Genomic DNA, 24,042 nt, shown 5'->3' with positions numbered 1-24,042 from the left:
TAAGTTTGAGATACACATCCCCTTTAGGAGATTGGCATTATATATCATAAGAAAGAATCTGGGAGGCTTTGAAGTCATATGAGAGTTATCATGAACTCAACATGTTCAAAATTATTCAAACATAAAATATATTCTATCACATTTATTAATATTTAAATATGTTAATATGCCTCTAGTGCCTGATTCATTGTAGGTCTTCTTTAGTATAATTTTTCCCCTCTCTTTTTCAGTCTTTTTTTATTTTTTAGGTTTTATTTATTGTAGTTATTTAATTTTTTTCAATTACAATTTACATTCAGTATTCATTTTTTTCCCTAACGGTGAAATTTTATGCTTCAACAGAAGAATGGAGTTGATCTTAATCATAACTGTTCAGGCCCTTCTTACTAGATCCCTAGATCTAGTGTTTACAGACTTGACTAAAAAAGTTATTGTTTTTGACAATGTAAAAGTAAAGGTGCAACTAACAGAAAGGGGGATAGACAAGAGCCTGGACACTTGGAGGGAAAGGAGGGAGCTCTAAGAAGTTCATTTTGCAAAGTGGGGAAATACATGATACTTTTCATATTCATTGAACAAGAAATGGATGGAGGTATTGAAGTGGCATTTGAGAAACTCATGGTAGTGACCTCACTATGTACAGATAATGGGGGAAGAACAACAGCAAATGAGTAATGACATTAGTTCTAATCTATCAGAGTAGAAAGTTGATACACAGTGTCCAAAGTTAATAAATTAAGAAAATGTTATGTGCATATTATTTAAAGATATGGAAATAACCATCAGAAAATCCAACAAACCAAACTGGTTAGAAGAAATTACATTTGAGGAATAGAGTGAAACTGGGGTGAAGAACTGTTACTTTCCATTTTAAACCATTTTGTACCATATTTTAGTATGTTAAAACTTTAGTATGTTAAAACTTTACTAATGTAGATGCACAAAATTAACACTTAAAAAAGTTAAAGGAAGGCAGCAAGTTTGGATGTAGATTAACATAGGTATAATGTGACAGTTTAAATAGAACTTGCTGAGTTCAGACAAGTCGTTAGAATTATCTAAGCCTCAGTTTCTTCCTCTGAAAATATCAGTAATTATACCTAACACATAAGGTTCTTTTGATCTTTGAAGTTGAGATAATGTGCCTAAAGCACTCAGCGCACACAAGGAAAGTGCTTAATATTGTTACATTTCATAGTTGCTATAAAAGTTATAAAAACAGTTATTGTTCCCAAGGATATGTTATAGTCAATTTATTCTTTCAATCTCTCTTTATGTACTAGTGTATAAATATGTAATATTTAAGTAGAGATTTCTTAATTGCTTATGGTCACAAATGTTCTTCCAGCTGTTTTTAGAGGTTTCAGATTATTTGTTTTTATTACCTACTTTAGAGGCATAGTGATGTAATGGAAGAACCTAGCATTAGTTTGACTGCCTCCACCTTGGGCAAATCATTTAAGCCAATTTAAGTCACTCCACTTATAAAATGACATTGTTGAAACGTTATTTGTCTGTAGGTTATAGTGAATTAGATGTTCATTTGAGGTGCTACTCAACTCCAGGGGCCATGGCTGTAGAATAAGAAAATAAAGTGGCCCATTGAATGTGGAGCAATTGTGGGATCCCGCATGTCAGTCAAGGCCTTACCTCTAATGTCTGGCTCTGGGGCTGAGCGGATATTTTTGACCTCTGAAATGGGGCTTGGTTTAAAAAAAAAATCATGTACTTACTGAGGTGTAATAAACCTGCTTGCTTCTGTCAGATGAATTTACTTCTCTGAAATATCAAAGTTTCTTTTAGTAAATTCAATTCCCCACTAAATGATGCCCTCCTATGCCACACAACTGAGCTTAGTATATATAATTCCACTATTGAATTAATGGTTATGCATAAAACATGCTTTCTTTTCATTGACATTCAGTGTTTTTAAGAAAATATCATTTAATCATCCTTTATGCCAGTTTTTATTTTTTTAAGTTATTGAAGAGTAAATTGGATAAGATTCGGTTTTAAAATTTACTTGCAAAGTAGTTATTTTTCAGGGTATTGCTACAAAAAGCTTTGAAAAATAGAGGATGTGGGAGACAGGATGAGGAACTTGAATTTTAATTGCATCTCTACAAAGAAAACTCTTGACAAGTGTACTCACTCACCCATTCAGTAAATATTTGTTATGGGTAAGATTGATATTCAGATGACAAAAAGGATTCCTGCTTACAAGTTATTAGGGCAGCCACAGGTCTGAAGTAGGCCTGCTGGAAAGAAAACATAAGTCTATTTTCAATTTAAAGAGTAGTAGAATATGGAAAAAAAACCCTTGCATTGCTAATTAAAATAAAATGACAAAATTAATATATATTCAAAGAAAAATTTTCCACTCTCAATTCCCAAACTTTTCATCTCCAGTTTTTTCCATTCATAGTCACAGGACTGGTATGTAAAGAAAAAAAATCAAAAGACTGCAAACCATTCTGTTTGCTTTATTTAATTCTTCCTCTGTGTGAGTAAAGCTACTGTGTTTTTGAGCTGGACATTTTTGTGGGATTCAGGCTCCATGACACACCTTGAAAAGATTCCTTGTTGGAAGTACCCTGTTTATTGTTCTGTTTGTTCTAAAGGCTGCTTAGAATTGTACAATTTCAACACTCCTCTGGCGTGAACTCCACCTTAAGTCTGCTTTTCTTGGGAGAGCCTGGTCCCTCTTGTGCAGCTGTGATGGAGGAAGAAAAACACAGTGCAAAATGGAGCTGAAGATTAAAGATGGTGGACTGCTGTGCCTACTATATCTCGTCAGAGAAGCACAGGAAGCCAGTGAAGAGGAAGTGCCTGGCTTGACTTTTTCATTGGCAGAGAAACAGAGAAGTCCCTGACAGGCTAGACCAGCAGCAGCCCTCTGCCCAGAAACCCTTAGGCCCCGTGACAGGTCCCAGGGAGAGCACCAGAAGAAACCACACCACTCCACCCGTCGGTCTGCATTCCTACTATAACACCTAAGGTAATCGTACACTTTCAGAAATTCAACTTTCAAATATGTGTGAGGATGACATCATGTGCATAAGCCTGGAGCTGCTAACATAAATGAAAATATGCACAGTATTTAACATTATTTTTAAATTCATTGAATTCATAGAAGGACAAGAAAACATATTTATATTAATTTTATTACTTTATAGCCAGGGTCACTTAAAATGTCACACACAAAGCACATGTTATGAATGGTAAAAACGCTAATAATCCAGAATTCAAATATGTCAAGATCATTTTCCTCTCTATATACATTTCTATATCAGTTATGGTATTTCAAAAGAAAGGAGAAGGTTAAATGAAATTTTTCTCTATATGTTCTGGCTCCATCCTAACAACATCATTAGGGTGATATATGAAAGAGGCAAAGATGTGGTTTAATTTTGTTAACAGTAGTCTCTTATCCTCAATAAATATCTCAGTTAAAAATGACTTAACACATAGCTATTAGACTATAGGGACAGTTGTCCTAATAGGAATATAACTAATATGTCAATGGGCACAAAATAAAAGAAGCAGAATGAACACATAATATAAGACATCTGTGTATATTTTAAAATTTTACTTTCATTATCTATATTTTCTATAATGTAATTATAGTTGTTATAAGATGTATTATCTAATAGCTAAGATCAAGGATAAAGAATGTACACATTGATTCAAATTTGTTTGCAGAATTTCCAGAAAATAGAAAAGATAGCTCAAGACATCATTTTTCTAAAGCTGTGTTTCCTTGCCTGGCCAGCAGTTGGGTTGTAATAAATGGTCACTTGTCGTACAACTTTTCTTCCTGATTCTTGTAGACACCATTGTTCTTTCTCTCTTGGTTCTGAAGCTTCTATGTTTTGAAACATAATTTTTCTTTAGAGTGAAAAGTACTGCAATACTTAGGAAAATGGACATTGTGCCCAGCAGCATAGTTAGTCCCAGATATATGTGTCTAGAAGAAGAGAGAATCTCAGTCTTAATTACTGTAATGATGCAACTTTGAACAAAATGTGAAATGAAGGTAATAATATCATTCAATATATATAAAAACCAATGAAATCCCTCAAGTTCAATAAAACTATCATGTGGATGGTTTCTTCAAGAATGCAGATTCAGTGGCTCTAAAAGGCCTTTCTCTGAACATTTGAGACCATTGAAAGCATTATGCTCACATCAAGTAATTTTTTAGTAGTATCACCATTTTCAGTTACTATTAAGTACATAATCAGTTCTATCCTCTCTGTAAATTATTCACTTGACCAGGTGACCATATCCTTTTTTGCCAAAAACAGTGCCAGTTTATGCTATTGTTGTTCCAGGGTGATTTTTAATAGTGCCCCCTTTCACTTTCAAAAGTGTCTAGGTTAGAATAATAAATCATGTAGTTACCCTTGAACCTTGCCCAAATTCACTTTTACAGCAAAAAACAGCAAGAAGCAATGTTAGGGGGGAATCAGAGCTCTCAGTAGAACAGAATGACTTAAGAACAAACCAGAGGTTTAAATCAGTTTCTTCCATTCTGGGATACGACAAGAATGAAGGCATGGAAGGACAGGTTGAATGATTCCTTCTGGTCATCTTGTACAGGTGCTCACAATCTCTGATTGAGTTACACTGTCTTTACATTAAAGTGGATACTGCCTTAGCAAATGTGAGCAAAGCTGAATTCCCCTCACAAATCAGGTCCCTTTCAAAGACCAAAGTAAATTTCTCACATTACATCAAAGCCTGTTAAATCAAACAAACTCATTTGAGATGACTGGCTCACTTCACATCCAACTTGCAACTTACATGGCTCAGCACCAGGCTAATGTCTCTAGAAAATGGCCAGATTGTAAATCTACAAAAAATCCCACTTGCTTTTAAGCCACTGAAGCATTGCTTTAAGCAATAATGGGACTAAATGTTTGATGAATTGGACTGAATGATACCATAGTGGAAAAGCCATGTCCCTCAATCCCGTACACACTCACACTCGCAGAGAAAACCTTTTACTTTTATGCATTTCAAGTACTGGAATAATTTGAACATCAGTTTGGCAATAAAAGCTGGACAGATTTAGAGCCAGCTCCAACTCTTGCCCAGGGGGATTATGGTTGACGTAAATGGGACAGTTTGGCTCAGTTTGAAAAAGAATAGAAATAAACCCAAAATGTGACCTAAATTTAAATGCTCCTGAGTTTCAGGGAATTACTCATTTGTGTGCATAAGCTTTCAGAATTCTACTCTATTCTGGAATTTTATGTCATATTTTTTAAAATGATTATTCATTAAACATGCAAGTTAAGATTAGGAATGGGGAAAATTGAAGGTATAGCCAAATAATTAAATGATAAAGAATTATTCTATAAAGCAGAATATGCTCCTTGACTAGATTTTACTTCTCCTTACAAGCAGTGAAACTACACGAGAAACTATTAGTGTCAATTGCACCATGATAACCTGAGATGTGATAGCAATGAGGTGTAGGGATGAGTTTGATACGGTACCTAAAAACATTTGAATCATATAATCTGCAGGATCCTCTATTTCCACATCTTTTAAATCCCCATTTGAGGCATGAAGTGTCAATCAAAACTCCAAAATATACGGGAGCTGGGATGCCTGCTGTGAGAAAAACAAATAATTACTACTAAAAATCTATATACATTTTTTTGGTTATCTTAAAATGAATGATTACCTAGAATCCCTTAATTTCAGTCCAAAAATTACTACTTTGGAAACACCAGGGCATCTCCAGAACATACCGCCACAAAACATGCCTCTGGTATAAAGATTATTTTGAGCTGATTATTTTGAGAAACAGAAGACACAGGAAAGTTCTGAAGACAGAGGACACCTTTCTTTCTTTTTTAGGGAAATTTACATTTATAAGGAAATCATTTACAAGGGTGTTTCCCTTTTCTATACCAAGAAGATAAGGACTCTAGATTCAAGAAAGAACCAGCTTATTCTATTATGCATAAAATCCCATGAACAAGAAGAGCAATTAGTTAAATATATCTAACAGTTAATTTGGGTTATTTGGTGTCTTAAATAAAATTTCTCTATATATATTGTTCAATTTAATAGGTTATTTACCACTTAAAAACATTTAGGTGATATCTAACTTGAACTGCCCTTGTGAAGAAAGGCCAAAAATATCCAAATGCTTATAAACTTCTATATTTGTTTTAAAATTTTCATAATGACAAATTTTCAAACATTCACAAAATCAGAGAGGATGATACAATGAACCCTCATGTGCCATCACTAACTTAAACAATGATTAATATTTTTGCCATTCCTGTGTCATCTATTTCTAGACCCACACCTCCCCTAACCTCTGAAACTTGTTTTTCAAATATTTTAGAAGTCTCAAACATCATGTCAGTTTCTTTTTATGTATTCAGTATGCATCTCTAACTGATGACATTTTTAAGCGTACGACTATGCCATTCAATACATTTTGTAACTGTTTCAGGAATTCATGTTCATGCTATGAGATTTTAAGTCAGATTAGACATAGAAAGGCAAATACTGTATGATCACTTACATGTGGAAATTAAAAACAACAAGAACAATAAACAAAGAAATACCTAAACTCATGGAAAAAAAGATCAGACTTGTGGTTATCAGACGCAAAGGGGGAAGAGTTTCCCCAATATCATCAGGATTGTATTGTATCTTCATATACTATATCTAATTTATATCATGGTCTATGTAAGCCAAATTTATTTTCATATTTTCTAAATGTCTGAGTTTGTTTTTCTCCCTGGTAATTCTTTTTCTGTTGAATTACCAAGAAACATTTACAATTGTTTTACTTTCTTCTTTAGAATATAAACTTAATAATGGCAGAAAACTTATCTGACTCATTCAAGCTATTTCCTATGGGTTTTAACTAATGTGTTTTGATAAATATGGTAATTAAAAAACAATTCCAATTACATTTAAAAAATCATCAACTCAAATCCATACTGCTTTGATTGAATGATCAGACCTTTCCACCAAAATAGTGTATTCTAGCATTGAGAGTAGCTCAAAAGAATGCCTGCTATTTTAATAACTGAAATAATTATATATAGGCTTTAGGCTTTCTTACTAATTCATATTTTTGCTTTTCTCTCAGAGGATTCTCCTATAACAACAATGGATTTTTTGACAATAAACCAATGTGGGAAGAGACAAGACTATTAAGCAGAAGAAATGGCATTGCTCTCACAAATTCATGTTATTATAACATGGGCCCAGTAGTGGCTCTCCATAGATATATATCTGAAACAAAAGAAGAGAAAAGTCAAGGAAAAGAAGGAGGGAAGGAAGAAGTGAAGAAAGAAAGAAAATAAAAAGAATAGCGTCCTAAGCACCTACATCATTTAGTCATGCATATTAATTTTATAAAAATATTTAGAAAAGTATTTCTAATATACATATTGGCTACCATACTTAAAACATAGATTATACTTACCAAGAACTCTTACTGCCAAGGTGTAGATACCCAGGGCAAAAGACTTAAGTTGTGGCTTAATGCACCTGGAAACAACAAAAGCACTATTATATATATATATATATATTTCAATATACAAACATATATATTCCATTCAAGCAAATAGTAACATTAGTGATAACCTACTTAACACACACATGAAGTGATGCTAGAATTTAAGTAGTGTTTATGAAGATACCACTAGTGTTCTAGCATAAGGAAGGCAAATTATTCAAAATTAAAGGCAATGCATCAAGGAATTTATAGTTAATATTACTTGAAGGTAAATCAGCCCTATAATCAGTAAAACAATAAAGACAGGAAAAAAATGCAAACTTCTAAGATATTGCAAGAATTTGTGCCAACAATGAAAAATTAATAACCTATAACTGGTTTGTGCGGTTTGGGTCTAAAAGCACAGGACCATATTGATCTGCATTGATACAGTCACAACTACTGTGGCATGATAAGTATTTTTGCTAAAGAGTGGGCACTTGAATTTTCCAGCCAAGTTCAAGAGTACCTAAAATAACACGAGCATCCTAATATAACTGAACAGCTGTAGCTGATTGGACTTTCATTTTTAATAGTAAGAAAAGCAATAATATAATATATATTATTGAGTATTAACCATGGTGCTAAGTTCTTTATACACATAATTTCATTTAGTTTCTGTTTTAAAAGAAGCAAGAAATGCAACTTTTCTCCATCAATCCAAGGACATCCATCTCCTTCTTGGTTCGTTTGAAGAACTGATGGTGAGGAAAACTCTTCCTCTAGTAGCCTGATTATTCATTTGGCCCATTAACTGCTTGGCACAGTAAAAGAAGATATGTCGAAGAAATAGCCACCCATGAAGAACAACTCTGGGTCAATGATTCCTCATCTTTTCAAACCCATGCTCCCATTTGAAAACACAAGTATCTTATGTTGTCCTTAAACCCTTTTCCAAAAAACAGATCTGTGGATGTTAAGTCTTATTTTCTGTTTATCATTCTTAATCAATGTCCCTAATATAAACTGCAGGAAATTAAGCATATATACAATAATTTTGATTAGTTTCATTTTTGAAAAACTTAATGTTTATTTTTACTATATTAATTAAAAGTCACCTGATTCATCTCATAAAAGATTAGTTTCCAATAAATTTGATTTTTATTTAATAAGTGTATAAAGATTTGTAATATTTTTAGGTTACTTTGATTAATTGTATAATAGTAATATTTGAAAGGCTAATTTAATTAGAAAAAAATTTTATCACAGAATACTGGTTATAAAACATTTAAAATTTGCATTTATATACATTAATATAGAGATCTATAAAAGAAGAGTTAATAACAAGTGTTTAAGTATAAAATATTACAACAGAAGGAAAGTCTGTAGGAAAGTTGAATGAAGATATAGGTTAAAGGAGAAGAAAGAAATATGCAACATTTTGACCATTAAAGATTTTTATATGATTTTAAATTAGGTGATATTGGTTATTTAATCACTGTTTTTTAGATCCAATTGGTTACATTAAAAGAGTGACCTACATTTAAAGTCATTATGTTTTTAAATGTAAATATTTACAATATACTGGAAATCAATGCTTAGTTATTATTAAACTTATGATAAGACATTTTTTAGATGTCCACTAAAATATTTGAAGAGGTGCATACTATTAAAAATCTTTTAGGGTTTTTATAAGCAGAAATGTTTGGAGTCATTGACACCATATTCATAGATTAGGATCCACAATTGATCCACAAGACCTTCACACCTCACCCTCAGTGTGCATCCATGATCACGTGCATACACACAGATAATTCCAGCAAGAGCAAGAATATATAACAAAACAAATGCAAAACATTGTGGTATAAGATGAGCCTTTAAAGAATCTTATAAACCCTATCATTCATAATTCAGTGAAACCATGTTTAATTTAAATTCATTCAGTTTATACTAGTTCATATTACCAACATTAGAAATAATATACTATACTTATTGAGTGGCAATAGTAATGTAGGCACTAGAATTTCTTTCTAGACCAATGGATTGCAAACATTTTTAACTGGAAAGCTTCTATTCAACCTCATTTTTGTATTAAAACCTAAGTATCAAAGTGGAACGAGGATGTAGAACAAGTTTCCTGAGAGAACTATATGAAATCATGATGATTTTACTGCTCTAGATGATTATAGCATGTCTTATATTAAAATTGGGACAGAAGAAGCAGTGTTCACCTCAGAAGCAATATGTATCCAGGTATGCCACCTAAAGATAAAGTATAGGATGTGATGACTGATATTATAAGGAAATATAGAAACATTTTGGGACATTCATTATCTTTTTGGCATCTGCCCACCATGCCTGAGGAATTCCCTGATATCGAGGCTGCAATTCCCACACAGGTGCAGTTATGAAATATCTGTAACAAGATAGGGAGAAGTCCAATTACTGAAGTGAAACTTAAATAAAATTAAAAAGATAAATATTTGTTTTAAAAGACTTTACAGTATGGTATACATGCATTATGTAAACAATAGAGAAAATATTCTTCTATATTTTTCTGTTAGAATATATCGAGCAAGGCAAAATTTCTAGAGGTAACATTTCATTATCCAAACAGCTGATGACTGGCCTACAAACCACTGATCTTACGGAATAATCTCCCAGAAAATCCAACCAAATCCAATTGGATCTTATTTCCTTTTCGGCCACTTCCAAGTCTAAACCACCATTATTTCTCACCTTGATTATCACAGTGGTTTCTTTATGCTCAACATATTTCCACTCTTATTCAGCCACTGTGTCTTCCACAGAGTAACCAAAGTGAGCTTTTAAAAATGGCAGTCAAATTGCATCACTGTTCCTAACCTTCCAATGGCTTACTTGTTTATTATTAAATTTATTGGAGTGATATTGGTTAATAGGGTCATAAAGGTTTCCAGTGTACATTATTGTGATATCTGATCTGTATGTTGCATTGAGAGCCCAGCACCCAAGTTTAAATCATCTTCCATCACCATATATTTGTCCCCCTTTATCCTCTACCACCTCACCAACCCCTTCCCTTAGGTAACCACACTGTTGTCTGTCTGGGTCTCTTTTCTTATAATACATGTATAAAATCCAAAATCCTTAAAGTGGATTATGCTCTATCTACGATGTAGCACCTAGATTCTGCTCATAACCGACTGCTCGATGATTCAGCCACACACATGGGTTCTCCTCATGCTCTCGTCAACCCTCAAATAAGTACCCATGCCTCATGGCCTTGCTGTTTTCTCTGCTGGGCAGCTCTTCCAGATGGCTAGCTACATGGCTGGCACATGCACTTCCGGTCCCTGCCCAGATATTTCCTCAAAGAGAGCTTCCATGACCCACCATTCAGAATAATACCCCCACCTCTCCACCCTTTTATGCTAACTCCTCCTTTTTCACAGTGCTTATTACTACCTATCAAAATATTATATAACCATTTGCATTATGTACTCCCACTAGAATGTCACCCATGGCAGAAACGGCTTTGTCATCGTTGCATATCTAGAGCCCAAAGTAAACTCTCATTTATGGCACAAAAAATGTTAAATAAATGAACAGAATTTGAGGATATGACAGAATTTATAGCGGTTACTAGGAAAATAATACCCGGATGAATGAAACTCAACTATATCTTGGACAGAGAGGCAACTTTTATAATCCCTCATCAGTTTATTTCTGTGAATTTCATGTATGAATGTGCATATATAATAAGTTGTCATTTTTATCATAGAAAAGTTTGTGAAATTTTAGATAATGAAATAAAGGTGGCATTTTCTTTTCAAGAAAGAGTAGCAATATAGATTTCTTTTTTAATGTCTGGTAAAAAGTTTTTGAATCATGCCTCTGTCTCTCACTAGCTATGTGATTTTTAGGTGTCCCTCATATTTCAGTGCCTCAGTTCTCACATGAGGAAAACAAATAAATTAATACCCATTTACTTGAGGAACTTAATGTTTAAATGCAATCTTGTTTTTAAAATACCTCTCTTGGTCCCTGGTGTACAATGTCTTCAATAAATGAAGTTCTGGTTAAAAAACTGCTTTTGCTCAAGCAGTTTGAGCAAAACAGTAGTGGCTGAAATAAAAAAAAATGAAAGGAAAGAAGGATGTAAAGGGAGGGGGGTAAAAACTCAGATTTCAGATGGGTGGGTAGTCTTACTATTGTGAGAGGCCAATCCTTTCTGTTCTGAATAAAATTCCAAAATAGCAGTAAACAGAGAGAAAATCAACCAGTGTTACTCTGTGTCAGCAGAAGTGTTTGCCTAAGCATTCTTATTTTGTTTATAAGCATGTGTAAGTACATGTGTGTTTAATTTTCAGGCCTCTAGGTGGTTGAACATAGGCAGATCTCTTCAGCCACAAGTACAAAGCAGTCTGACCACTGTGCAATATACACAGTGAATATGAGGAAATCTGTGTTTGAGACAGGAATGTAAAGGGGGGAGTCTGTTAATAATAACATACATAATATCCTTCACAATCAGTTTCTACCTGTGTTTCCAAACTCATCATCCTCTTCCACTCTACAAAACCCTTCAGTCCAGGCACCAGACCCTTTATTACACAAAATGGCTTGATTGCTCAGGAAGAGCTGTTCCGGAACCATCAACATTCTCAAAAACAGATTCCTGACCCCTGGGTCTAGACCTCTTGGACTAGACTTCCTAACTCTGGCTTCTATTGGTCTTATCCCTAAAATCATTGGTTGTGGGGTCAGCAGATATGGATCCAAATACAGACCCTATTATAATCTTCTAACTTATACTTTCTCATTCATGGTTAATATTCCTTAAAAGCAAAATGAGAGAATTAGATTACATAACTACAAAGATCCTTCAGCCCATTCCATGATTCTAAATCTTAGCCTCATTCTTTCAACCGCTCTAGCTTCTCTCTATTTCCTGTCTTGCACAAAAAACAAGGGCAGAGTAAAAACCAGTGTTCCTACCAGTGTGGTCTGCTTCTGTGGACCCCTGAATGCCCGCATAGAGTTGTACAGTTATGTTTTATAGCATGCCCATTGGCACACATATTAGAGAAGATTTCTTACTATGGTTTTTCCACTCCTGATGGAGGTCTGGCAACCAGCAAGACAAGCTGATGCATATGTGATTCCATTTTCACCACACATGGGTTCCCAGTTTGTCTCTGAACATTTGCATCTTGAGTTGCAATCTGAAAAGAGAGCTCGTTCATGATAAGAGACAGGTTTGGTTCTGAAAAGAAATGTAACAGTATAAAATATTACCTCTTAGCAGGCAGCACCTTAGTATTTTTAAAAATCAATGTTCTGGAGTGATAGAAATGGCACTGCCAACAACATTTGCCTTTTAGAAACACAATTGTCATCAGAAATGTCAGCTTCTGATCATTTAATGTGAGTTCATCCATGATTAACAGTTTTCTCTTGAAAGCTTTCTATAGAGGTTTTTAACTTTACATAATATCTAGTTCTTGGCTTATGGCTTTTATTAATGTCTACTGACTCTAGAATTTTCTAATATATTTCTATGCAAAGATGTATGTAAATGGCTAACAAGGTAGAAAAGTAAACTTTTAGACCAATTTATGACATTATGAGGGGGGATCCCCCCAAACTGGAATTTATTTATAAAAATTGTATATTCTTACATATTTAAACTTCAGTCACCTTCAAAAGTCCTCTCCATTTGATGTAATACACCTATCAAGACATTTTCCCACTGCTCAAAACAGTTTTTAACTCATCAATTTTGATGCATTTTAGTGCTTCTGCCATTGTTTTTTCACCTCTTTCACATCGGCAAAATGTTGCCCCTTGAGGACTTTTCATCCAGGGAAACAAAAAAAACATCACTCCCCCTAAGAGGTATTTTCTATAATAAGGATAATCATAATTTCTAAATTGATGTAATAGTCCATCTAGTAGAACTGTTATGCATTTGGTCACCTCAAATGTAAAAAGAAAACGCCTCTGTGATGTCTCCAAACAAAAATGAAAGGGCATTTAACTAGGTCTCCTGAGAAGTCATACAGGAATATTTCATTCTATTCTCTTCCACAGGTATTAATAGTTAACTGTCTGGTAGTATCTGAAAGTATAAACATGTGCCCTTGAAAGCCTAGAACGAGTCCATTATGTATACTATAGGGCTGTGATCATAGAAGGTTGGAGCTAAAAGAAAATTGGTGTAATCTAGAACAATTTCTCATTTGGCAGATCAAGGAAGTCAGGTTCACAGCAGTCAGATAATTTGCTTAGATTCACAATGTTGATTAATGACAGATTATAACACGTACAGGTCTCTGGATTCTAAATTCTTTCTCACATCAGACTTATTCTCATTATCGCAGAAGAATGGCTTCTTCCACTACCCTCTCTAAAGCTTCTGTACAGTGTCCCTATTGAATGTCCAGAATCAAAACAGCCTCGGGGCAAAAAGCACTTCAGGATAATTCCTGGGGAGTGTGTATTTTATAAGTCCAATTATTTTATATAATGAAGATAAGTTGAATTTGTCACCTAGGGCAATCCTGAAGCAGAAACTAATTGCATACATTTTTATGAAGGATATGTTGACAGTGAACTTGTTGAAAATTTTAATCATAAAATGAGCTTTATCAAATATGCCAGAATGTTTATATCCAAATGAATGTTTTCTTTCAAAATAGTCAAGTTGGGAGGGGGGAGATTTTCCCAGTGATGTTGCTTTTTTTTTTTTTTTTTTTTGGCTGATTCCAATAACAAAGCTACTTTTAAAGGCTAATTCTTTGCTACTGTTGAGAATATCCTAAAAAGAGGAGTTTTATAATGCTTTAAACAATGATAGCATTATTACAATGCAGTTATAGTCTTTTAAGGTGAGCACATTCAAGGGCTAGTAGTCATGCAATAAACATTATCTTTTACTGATTTAAAAATATTTATATTTTATTATGTGAGTATACCTATAACATGAACTTCAAAAGTTTGCTGTTGCTGTCTGTTTATGTGTTTGCTTTTGTCTTAGAGACAGCATGATGTCGTTGAAAGAGTATCACACACTTTGGGGAAGCTAATCGACCTTTCTTAACTCAATTTCCATTAAACAAGGATAATAAAATTTACCTCATAAAGGTGCTCTGAGACCAGAAGGAGATAATGAAAGTTAAGATGTTTAGTAAGTTGCAATATACAAAGTACTTTACCACAGTCCATCTACTATGAGGATTATAGGGACAGTTGAAGATGGCACAAGGCTTCTATACTCTCCAGGACTTTCTTGCAATTCCTGTTTGTATCTATCATTCTTAATCTACAGCCTTGACTGTTACCAATGCTACACTCAGGTAAGTCTAATATGACTATGACAACTTCCAGAAGCATGGTATATGACCTTTGTACTCCTTAGTTTTCCTGGATATTTTAAATAACAAGAGTATAATTGATGTTCCCTTAACAACAGGAGAAACAAGTTAATGAAAGTGATGGAAATTAGAATATGGAGACAAGATAGATAAGCTTGGGAGAAAGTGTAGGAAGGGAGCTGGAAAACTAGCAGTAAGTAAGAAGCAGCTGAACTGTTGGGAGACAGAATATGATAGGAACATTGACCTCTGAGCCACAGGTACTTTCAGTCAGTCAGGCAGACCCAGTAAGGGAGGTCAGCCTGAAATACAGGAGTGGCTCTATCATTTATTTAAACCAATAATGCAGTGTTAGGCAGATGAATAAAGAGAGATGCCTCTGGTTACTCATGGTCACAGACACAATGATCACAAGGACCCCTGAAAGGAAAGGGCAAAACAGTTTTTTCAAGATTCAGACTGATATTAAAAGTGATAGGTTTTATTTTGGGGTATTTATCTGAAGAAAATGAAAACACATATTGGAAAAGATATAAACACCCCTACATATATCACAGTATTATTTACAATAGCCAAGATCTGGAAGCACCCTGGGTATCCACTGATAGATGAATGAATAAAAGAAATGTGATTATTAGCCCGCAATAGAAAAGAATGAAATCTTGCCATGTGCCACAACATGGATGGACCTAGGGGGTATTATGCTAAGTAAAATAAGTCGTACAGAGAAGGACAAATACTGTATGATTTTACTTGTATGCGGGATCTAAGATAGAACAAATGAACAAACAATAAAAACAAAAGTAGATTCATAGATTCAGGGAAACAACTGATGGTTGCCAGAGGGGAGGCAGGTGGGAATATGGGTAGAAAAAGGTGAAGGGGAATAAAAGATGCGAATTTCCACTTTTAAAATAAATAAGTCACAAAGAGTTAATGAACATGGGAAAAAAGTCAATAATATCATTATGACTTTATGGGGTGACAGGTGGTTATTAGACTTATCATGATGACCAAATCATAAGGTATATAAATGTCAAATCACTATGTTATACACCTGAAAATGTATTATATTGTATGTCAACTATACTCTAATATTTAAAAAAGAGGGATATAGAGCCCTAATCATCCACCCATTAGGGATGACATAGTCTGAGAGTATCAATCAGTATTGTCTTGGCCAACTGCAAAGAACTAAAGACAGGTGTCATGTGGGCCACTGGGTTGAGAAATAGAACTCTCACCAAAAACTTGACCTGATCTGAGTACAATGGAGGCTCTAAAGGGTGGCATAGAGACCTTCCCAGCTATTTAGGTGTTCAAAGAAAAAAAAACAAAACAAAAAACAATTGTTTCCATGAATGCCATGTGTATTTTGTGTCAGGTAGTAGTGATTACTTGCACATGCATGGTCTTGCTTAAGTTACAAAACCTTACAAGGCAGTTAAGATTTCTATTTTTAAATGGGAAAATCAAAGCTGGATTATATTAAATAGCCCATACAATGATACAATGACTCTTCTCTAAGATTGGGAAGAGGCAAGATTCAAGGTTTGAATTTTCCACTATCAGGTTGCTGCCCTAAAATAAGATGTACATGCAGCATTTTTTATATTTCTATAATACATTCAGACTCAAAGGAGATGACAGATTTTGGTGACAATAACAGCTTCCATGTTATAAATAGCATTAGCTATTCTATAATTAAAAAATTGTGCCCTTCCCATAGTTAAGATGCTTAAAAATAAAATTATTTTGAAACTCTATGAAAAATTAATTCAATTAAGCAGGCCAGTCTCTTCAGATTATTTAACGAGTGAACATACCCTTGGTAGGAGATGGTTAGTCCTGCCACATCAGAATTTTCACAGCCCAATGCAAACAGGGAAAGGAACAGGAGGTAGCCAAGAACAGATGATCCCAAGTAGATTTTTGCAGCTCCAAATACACTGATTCTGAATTTTTTCATAACTATCCCCCCACAGAATATTCCAAGGGCTACTGCTGGTATGTTGATGAGTCCTGAAGAACAAGAAAAATATATCATTTTGTGAATCTCTGAAAGAAATCTGAGTTCTCACACGAACTTCCTAAGGGGTTATACAAAACTATGACATACTATTAGACTACTTGGTCATTTTATGTTATAGAAATATCCATTCACTATTCTCTACTACCACATCCAAGAGATTTTGTTACATGTCTAGACTATAGTTTAATGACAGCACAACTGAGTCTCAGAGTTCTGACTACACAATGTCCAGCATTGAGTTTGATGCCAGTTAACACTGAATAAATCAATGATTCATTGTTTCTGGTCCAATCTCAGGACTAATGGGTACAATCAAGTGACGATAGTTGACTGTTAATGTTCTTTAAGGTTGTGCATAAAAATAATAGGCACATGGTATGCAGGAAGTTTTTAAAAAATCTTTGTTTTATTTTCTGATACCCCCCAAATCTGTTTTCATTGAGCACCCAACTCAGCCTCTTAATCCAGTATCCTTCCTAACAATAACAAAACAATGTGTTATTTGACTACTTTTATGTTTTTTACTTGCTATGATATACCAGACACTCAGCTAAGATTTTGATATATTATCTATCACATTACTCCTTACCACAACCTTAGAAAGTGGGATATTATTATTCCTAATTCAGAGAGCAATTTGTTAGTGGTCATGGTTAGTAAGTGGTAGCCTCAGATTTGAATCTAGGAAGCCTGATGTCAACTCCTATTATTTCAATTGCTATGTAATACTGTCCCTCCTTCAAGGGGTTTAGGGAGACAGTATTCTTGATCAATGGATGTGCCACCTCCGTAGTAATCAAATAAATGTGTCTTAAAAATGACACTAGAAAGGTGTATAACAGAGTGATTGAAAACTTGGACTCCAGAGACCTAATAGCCCAGGTTTAGACCTCAGTTTTACATCCTGATGGCTGTGTAACTACAGGTGATTCTCTGAATTTCTCTAAACCTGCCTGCTCACCTATAATATGGAGCTAATAATAATGATTAAAGGACATGAAATGTTCTTAGCATAGTATCTGGCACAAAGATATTATTCAATTAGGTTATTAGTATTTTTGGTCTATCAGATTCACAAAGAAAAATATTGCTATGGGAGAGGAACACCTCTATGTTAAAAAAGACAGAGAAAGGGGCACTTTGGTGGAGTGTTGGTTGGATTTTAAATTGGGAAATAATTCTAGAGAAGAGCAACCTGGCACTAAACAATAAACCATTTCTCTGTTAACTAGAACTTATTTTTATATTGTCTACACATCAATTACTGATATCTGCATTCTCTTGAGCTTTTGAGGTAAGGGCAGAAACTTGTAAAAATTCTGGCCAGAAAACAAGGTTCCTCTGTGAGTTTGGCATTTGCTGTGGGGAACAACGGACATGATTATGAAATTAGTCAAATTGAAAAAAGAGGAGGTGTTAATTTTTGCTTCCCCAGCTGAACTGAGGTTTGTGGTTTGGTCAGTGGCAGAGATGAGTGTGTACTAGGCCCCTGAAGAGACAAACATGAGCTAAGAGGCAATTGATTATTACTTTTTTTTTTAAAGAGAGAAGATAGAAAATAATACAACAAACCAGGTTACTCACCACCCCAAGTTAAAAAATAATAATATTTTATCTCAAATTTTTATGATTATTTAAATAGAGAATATATAAAGCTGATCTTCCCTCTGTTTTAGGTTTTGTCTTCCTTCCTAAGAATTAAATGCTGTCATGATTTGATATGTATCATTTAATTCCCTATTTTTCCACGTGCATTGTGCCTGACTTAGAGTCATTTCTCACAGACTCAAGATGGACACAGAAAGAGTGTAGAGTTTTATTCTCTCTCTCAATTCTATCTCCGAGAAAAGATTTATGGAAAAATACCTCTTGAAAACCAGGTCCTTCAGAAAATGTGCTTATGATTTCATTTTATTTTGCAAGGTAAAAATTGAATCCGGGGCATAAGGAGCACTAAGAGCACCCACTGTTTTTGAGCTCTATGAGATGGTGGGATTTCTTTGGCCTTTCCCCTTCTCTGACCTAGAAGAGCCTAAGAATGGAAATGGATTATTCTAGCGGCATTGCTTTCTCAGTATGGATTGCTAACTCTTTTAACACCTTTTTATACCATTAACTTGATACTCTCTTTCTAGAATACATTATAATACAATTATTACATTTGCTATGCTAGCTAAGCTACAAAAAATTAATGCTTTCTATTGTAAACACCTTTACCCAAGTAATTATTTTAATTTTTCCTTTTCTGTGTGATGTCTCTAAGATAATCATTGTTATCACTGATGGTTAATATCAATGTATTATATCTTCTGGAAACTGTCTTATTTAATTAAAAAATTCCAAGAAATTAGGAAAAATGATTAATAACTGTATATTACAAAGGAATAGAAAGATAAGATCATTTTTATGTAACTTAATAGTGACAAAAGAAGCTTAACTGGAAAATTCAACTGTCCAGCCAAACTTCTTTCAGCAGAAATTGCAATGGAAATTTTTTAAAAATCCACAAACTTAAAAAACCAAAGTAATTTTATGACATACTTTCTAGTCCCTGAATTTGAAACATTTTTGTTGTTTATTTTTCTTTAAGTTTCTTTGCAAAATTAATGTAGTTAATATGAGAAAATGCTATTTTTAAACTTTAGAAAGAATATGGCCAACATACAAAATATGTATAGCAAAAATAAATTGTCATTTTAACAGTTGGCCTTTGAACACATAGGGAAATTTCTGTTTATTTTTTCCTACATGCCATGTCAAATGCCTTCTCTGAGAGTAGAGGGAAAATATGCTTTCTTCCTGCTTCTCCCATATTTCATCACAGAAAAGATCATTCTCCATAACCAAAGAACAAAATTAAAGAGAAAAGAAAGAGAAGTAAGACAGAAGAGAAGAAGTGGAAAAAACAACAACACAGTATTTATTGAATGACAGCTATGTACATTTATGAAGCACTTTATATTTTTTAGATCTTTATTTCAACTTAATGTATTTATTTTTACCATTCTAAAGATAATCAAAGTAAATGTTAGGGGTGTTGAATAAATTACCCACTTATTCTTACTCTGATGCATCCTATACTTACTTAATGTGAAACCAAGATACACTCAGAAAATGATTTTAGCTACAATGATGTGAAATTATTAGACACTATTACTTACCTCTCCCAAAGTACTTGAGTTATCTATAGACATGACACAGCAGAAACTATGAAGAATTAGTATTTTAGGTGACCTATGATAGATAGATCAAAAATTTCTGGTGATGAGTTTATTTGGATCTCAGAATACAACTGAGTGTACAGAGAAGGGTCATGGATTAAAATAAATAAATCATCCACAACTGAAAAGAGAATTATTAGTTAGGATCTTCTTGTCAGTTTTCTAAAAATAATTATGCCCAGTGAGGAAATATAACTCAGAAACTCAGGGGAAATAATTTTATTCTTGGCTATACCATAATATATGTATGATGCATAAGCATGATATTGGGCAGGCCATTAAATCTCTCAGAATTTCAGTTATTTTAATTTGTTCTATTAATTCTCCTTAAAACTAATTTCATAGGCAAAGGTATTTCATTTATTACCTATCCAATTAAGAATTAGATTATGTATAATCTCATTTTACATTATTAAAACACTCCCTCAAAAAATTCTTTTAATATCCCTTTATAAAACAAAATTTCAATATGAAATAAAAAAAAATCATTCTAGTGAGATAAAGTCAAATGTCCCTAAATTCTCTAAGTGTTATGTACATATTTTATAATGAGTAATAAACATACACTTAAAGATGTATCACTTTACTACAATTCATGGAGAAAAGATGAACTTTTCATTTTGGTAAATGAACCTGGACATTGTCCTTCATACTCTAAAAAAAAAAATTGAAATGGATTATAACCTTAATATAAAAGTTAAAACAATTAAGCTACTAATATAAATATTAGGAAAATATCATTATGGCTTTCAGATTTGAAAAGGATTTCTTAAAACAGGCTTAAAATAGCACTAATGATACAGAAAAGGATTGAAAATTTGACTTAATTAAAATTAAGAAGCTCACCATTAAAAAAGTGAAAAGGTGAAGTAAAGTTTATGAGAAAATATAACACATACATTTAATAAAAAACTTGTTACAAGAGTAAAAAACAGTACTCCTACAAACTGATAAGAAAAACATTGACAACTCAATAAAATAAGTGACTTGAACATAATTAACAAAGAAGGATGTTAAAACAATAAATAAGCCTACAAGAAGTGCTCATTGTTAATCATTTATATGCAGATTAAACCACAGTGAGATACCACCACACCCCATAAGAATGGTTACAATGAACAAGACTGACAGTACTGTTATAAGGACGTGGAGCAACTGAAACATTCTTAACATTTCTAATGAGAATATAAATTTGCATAACTCTTATGTAAAAAGATGTTTTGGTAATATTTACTGGATCCAAACATACATACTTACTATGACCCAGCAATTCTGCTCCAAGATGCAGCCAAGAAAAATGAGGGTATATATCACCAAAACACATGTAGAATGATCATACAGTGTTATTTAGAATGGCTAAAAGCAGAAAACAATCCGCATGTCCATCAACAATAAAATGAGTAAATAAACTGTGGTATATTCATGTGATAGAGTATTATACAGCAATGAAAAAGCAACTCACTGCCACATACAACATAAATGAATCTCATGAGATATCACTTTAATTAAGATAAGATATATGATATCACCTAATATAGGAAACTAAAGAACAACACAAACAAAAGAACTAAATAGAACAAAGAGCAGAATAGCAGTCAATAGGGGGGAGGGGGAGGGAAAGAAGGGGGATAAGTAAGGGAAGGGTTTAGTCAAAGAACGTGTATAAATGACTCATGGATACGGGCAACAGGGAGGGATATGATTGTGGGAGAGGGGGTGGGCTGGGTGGGGGAGAGAAATGGGGAAAAATGGGACAACTGCAATTGAAAAACCAAAAATAAAAAGAAAATAAAAAAATTAAAAAAAGATAAGATAGATATAAGTATCTAACATATTATTCCATGAATAAAAAGTTCAAAACCAGGCAAGACTGATCTATGATGATAGAGTTCAGAATAGGTATTAGCTTTGGGAAAGAGGCTTTGGTAGAAGGAGTACCCATTTTGGGGTACTGAAATGTGCTACATGCTCTGGACAAAGGTTACTACACACACACACACACACACACACACACACACATACGTTTAGCTGAGCTGTATATTCAAGGTTTGTAGATTTAACTGTTGCTTATAAGTTATATCACAATAAATACAAAGCAAATTTAAAAATAAAATAAAAAGAACATCTCAAACTTTCATTTCTCTCCTATTCTTCTTAGAATTGATTGGCATGGATAGGGTATTGGAGAAAAAAAACCCTAAAATATTTCTTCGTGTCACCAGGTAAACAATAAAATCAAATTAAATTGAACCAATTACTGTTGAAAGTAAAACTTCTGTGATATAGTTTGAATATTTACAATTTAGAGGGAGAATTGCCTAAATAGAGTCCATTAGATTAGCATTTGCTCAGTGCTCATTATCCTGGGTTGTTACAGAAAAATTATATATCCTAAAATATCAGAGGTAAATATATAGAGCGATTTTGTAAATGTTTTAAGAAGAATAAATGATTTTAAACCAGTGGAGTCTCCTATCACACTTTGTGCACCCAAAAGGGGTGCTCAAATCCTCTTTCTCCTCAAGCCTCTTTCCCGAAGCTAATACCTACTCTGAAATCTATCATCATAAATCAGGGTATGTTGAAAAAGTAGAATATATTTTATGCCTTGAAACTGAAGAGACTAAAGTAGCTAATTCAGGTTTCCAAAGTATCCAATTACTTGCAGGGTGGTGCTCATGTACTTGTCAATTCTGGTTCCTCATTCTCTTTTTTGCCCTTTAGCATCTTTCTCATTATTGATTGTACCACTGTACTAGAAACATGTCCTCTTGAAATAACTCACATGCCAGGAATCAGATGTCTTTTGAATGAGCAAACACAAACTTTGTTCTGTAATAATCATCTTTGACCTGTATAAATGTTCCCTTTTTGTAATTCTAGGAAGCATTCAGTAAAAATGTCCTTAGTTATAGGAGTTTGGCTACACTTGAAAGACAAATATCCAGTATTAACAATCTTCTAATAAAATGCATGTTTGATCTGCATGATATTCTCATGGTCACTCGCTCATAGTTGTGAATAATTTTTTGCTAGAAAGTTGTACCATGGACTATCTAAATATTTTACTCAGCTAGGTTATTTTTACTCATTTTTTCACTTCCTATCTAAAATGCCCTAAATTACCTTCAGTCTGAATAGTGGAACAATTTTCTCTAAAAGTGCTAAGAGTTAGCAAGATGCAGCTAGTAGTAGCGACAGGACAGCATGAAGGACAGATGAGCATACCAATAACAAAGTTGGCCTTGGAGGATGACTGCCCATACTGTTGCTCGATGTACTTTGGTTTATATGTCACCATGCCAAATAGAGAATTGAACTGAACGGTGCTTGCACACAAATATAAAACATATACTGGATTTCCAAAAAGATTCTTCAATGATGGAAGAAAATCTGTAAGACAAAAATAACAGGGAGTGATTAAAGACAGAGTCACACTTGGCAGAAGATACAGCCTTGGCAGCAGGTGTAGGTGGCTGAGTCCCAATGCCATAGTCACCAGCTGCAGCTATAGCGTAGTACACATGCACATGACGGATATCAAGCCATTGGCCCAACTCAAGGATGAGATCTGGCCAGCTCAGATCTAGGCATAGGGCACTCACTTCCACAGGCATAAAATCTATATTATAGTTAGAGGTATACATGTAAGTCAGACAAAAACAGGTCCCTCTAACTGATCTGCATAAGAGGCAAGAAGAATGAATTACTCCCTCACTACAGAGCTGGGAGTCATAGGCAGGACATTGAGAACTTCAATTTGCTCTTTTTTTTTTTTCTTTTTTTAAAGATTTTATTTATTTATTTTTAGAAAGAGAGGAAGGGAGGGAGAAAGAGAGGGAGAGAAAGATCAGTGTGTGGTTGCCTCTTGCACATCCCCAACTAGGGAACTGGCCTACAACCCAGGCATGTTCCTTGACTGGGAATCAAACCTGAAACCCTTTGGTTCGCAGG

At 33.9% G+C, this 24,042-nt stretch overlaps 1 protein-coding gene across 2 annotated transcripts in view; it reads right to left on the bottom strand.

Moving 5' to 3' along the window:
• Window positions 1–3,600: 3,600 nt before the first annotated feature.
• Window positions 3,601–24,042, bottom strand: part of SLCO1C1 (solute carrier organic anion transporter family member 1C1) — a 36,998-nt gene continuing 16,556 nt past the window's right edge. For both annotated transcript variants that reach the window (XM_090275476.1, XM_090275477.1), the window contains 7 exons: window positions 23,317–23,481; window positions 16,662–16,857; window positions 12,560–12,725; window positions 9,709–9,893; window positions 7,466–7,530; window positions 5,505–5,622; window positions 3,601–3,967 (listed from right to left, as the gene is read on the bottom strand). In XM_090275476.1, coding sequence (XP_090131602.1) covers window positions 3,745–3,967; window positions 5,505–5,622; window positions 7,466–7,530; window positions 9,709–9,893; window positions 12,560–12,725; window positions 16,662–16,857; window positions 23,317–23,481 — 1,118 coding nt within the window. In that variant the 3' untranslated portion in view covers window positions 3,601–3,744. The remainder of the gene's footprint in view (window positions 3,968–5,504; window positions 5,623–7,465; window positions 7,531–9,708; window positions 9,894–12,559; window positions 12,726–16,661; window positions 16,858–23,316; window positions 23,482–24,042) is intronic.

Source organism: Furipterus horrens, unplaced genomic scaffold (genome assembly GCF_987537825.1).
Source record: "Furipterus horrens unplaced genomic scaffold, mFurHor1.1.pri manual_scaffold_4, whole genome shotgun sequence".
In the NCBI taxonomy this organism is placed as follows: Eukaryota; Metazoa; Chordata; class Mammalia; order Chiroptera; family Furipteridae; genus Furipterus; species Furipterus horrens.
Note: the sequence above shows the minus strand (reverse complement) of the source record. Positions and strands in the feature narration are given on the sequence as shown.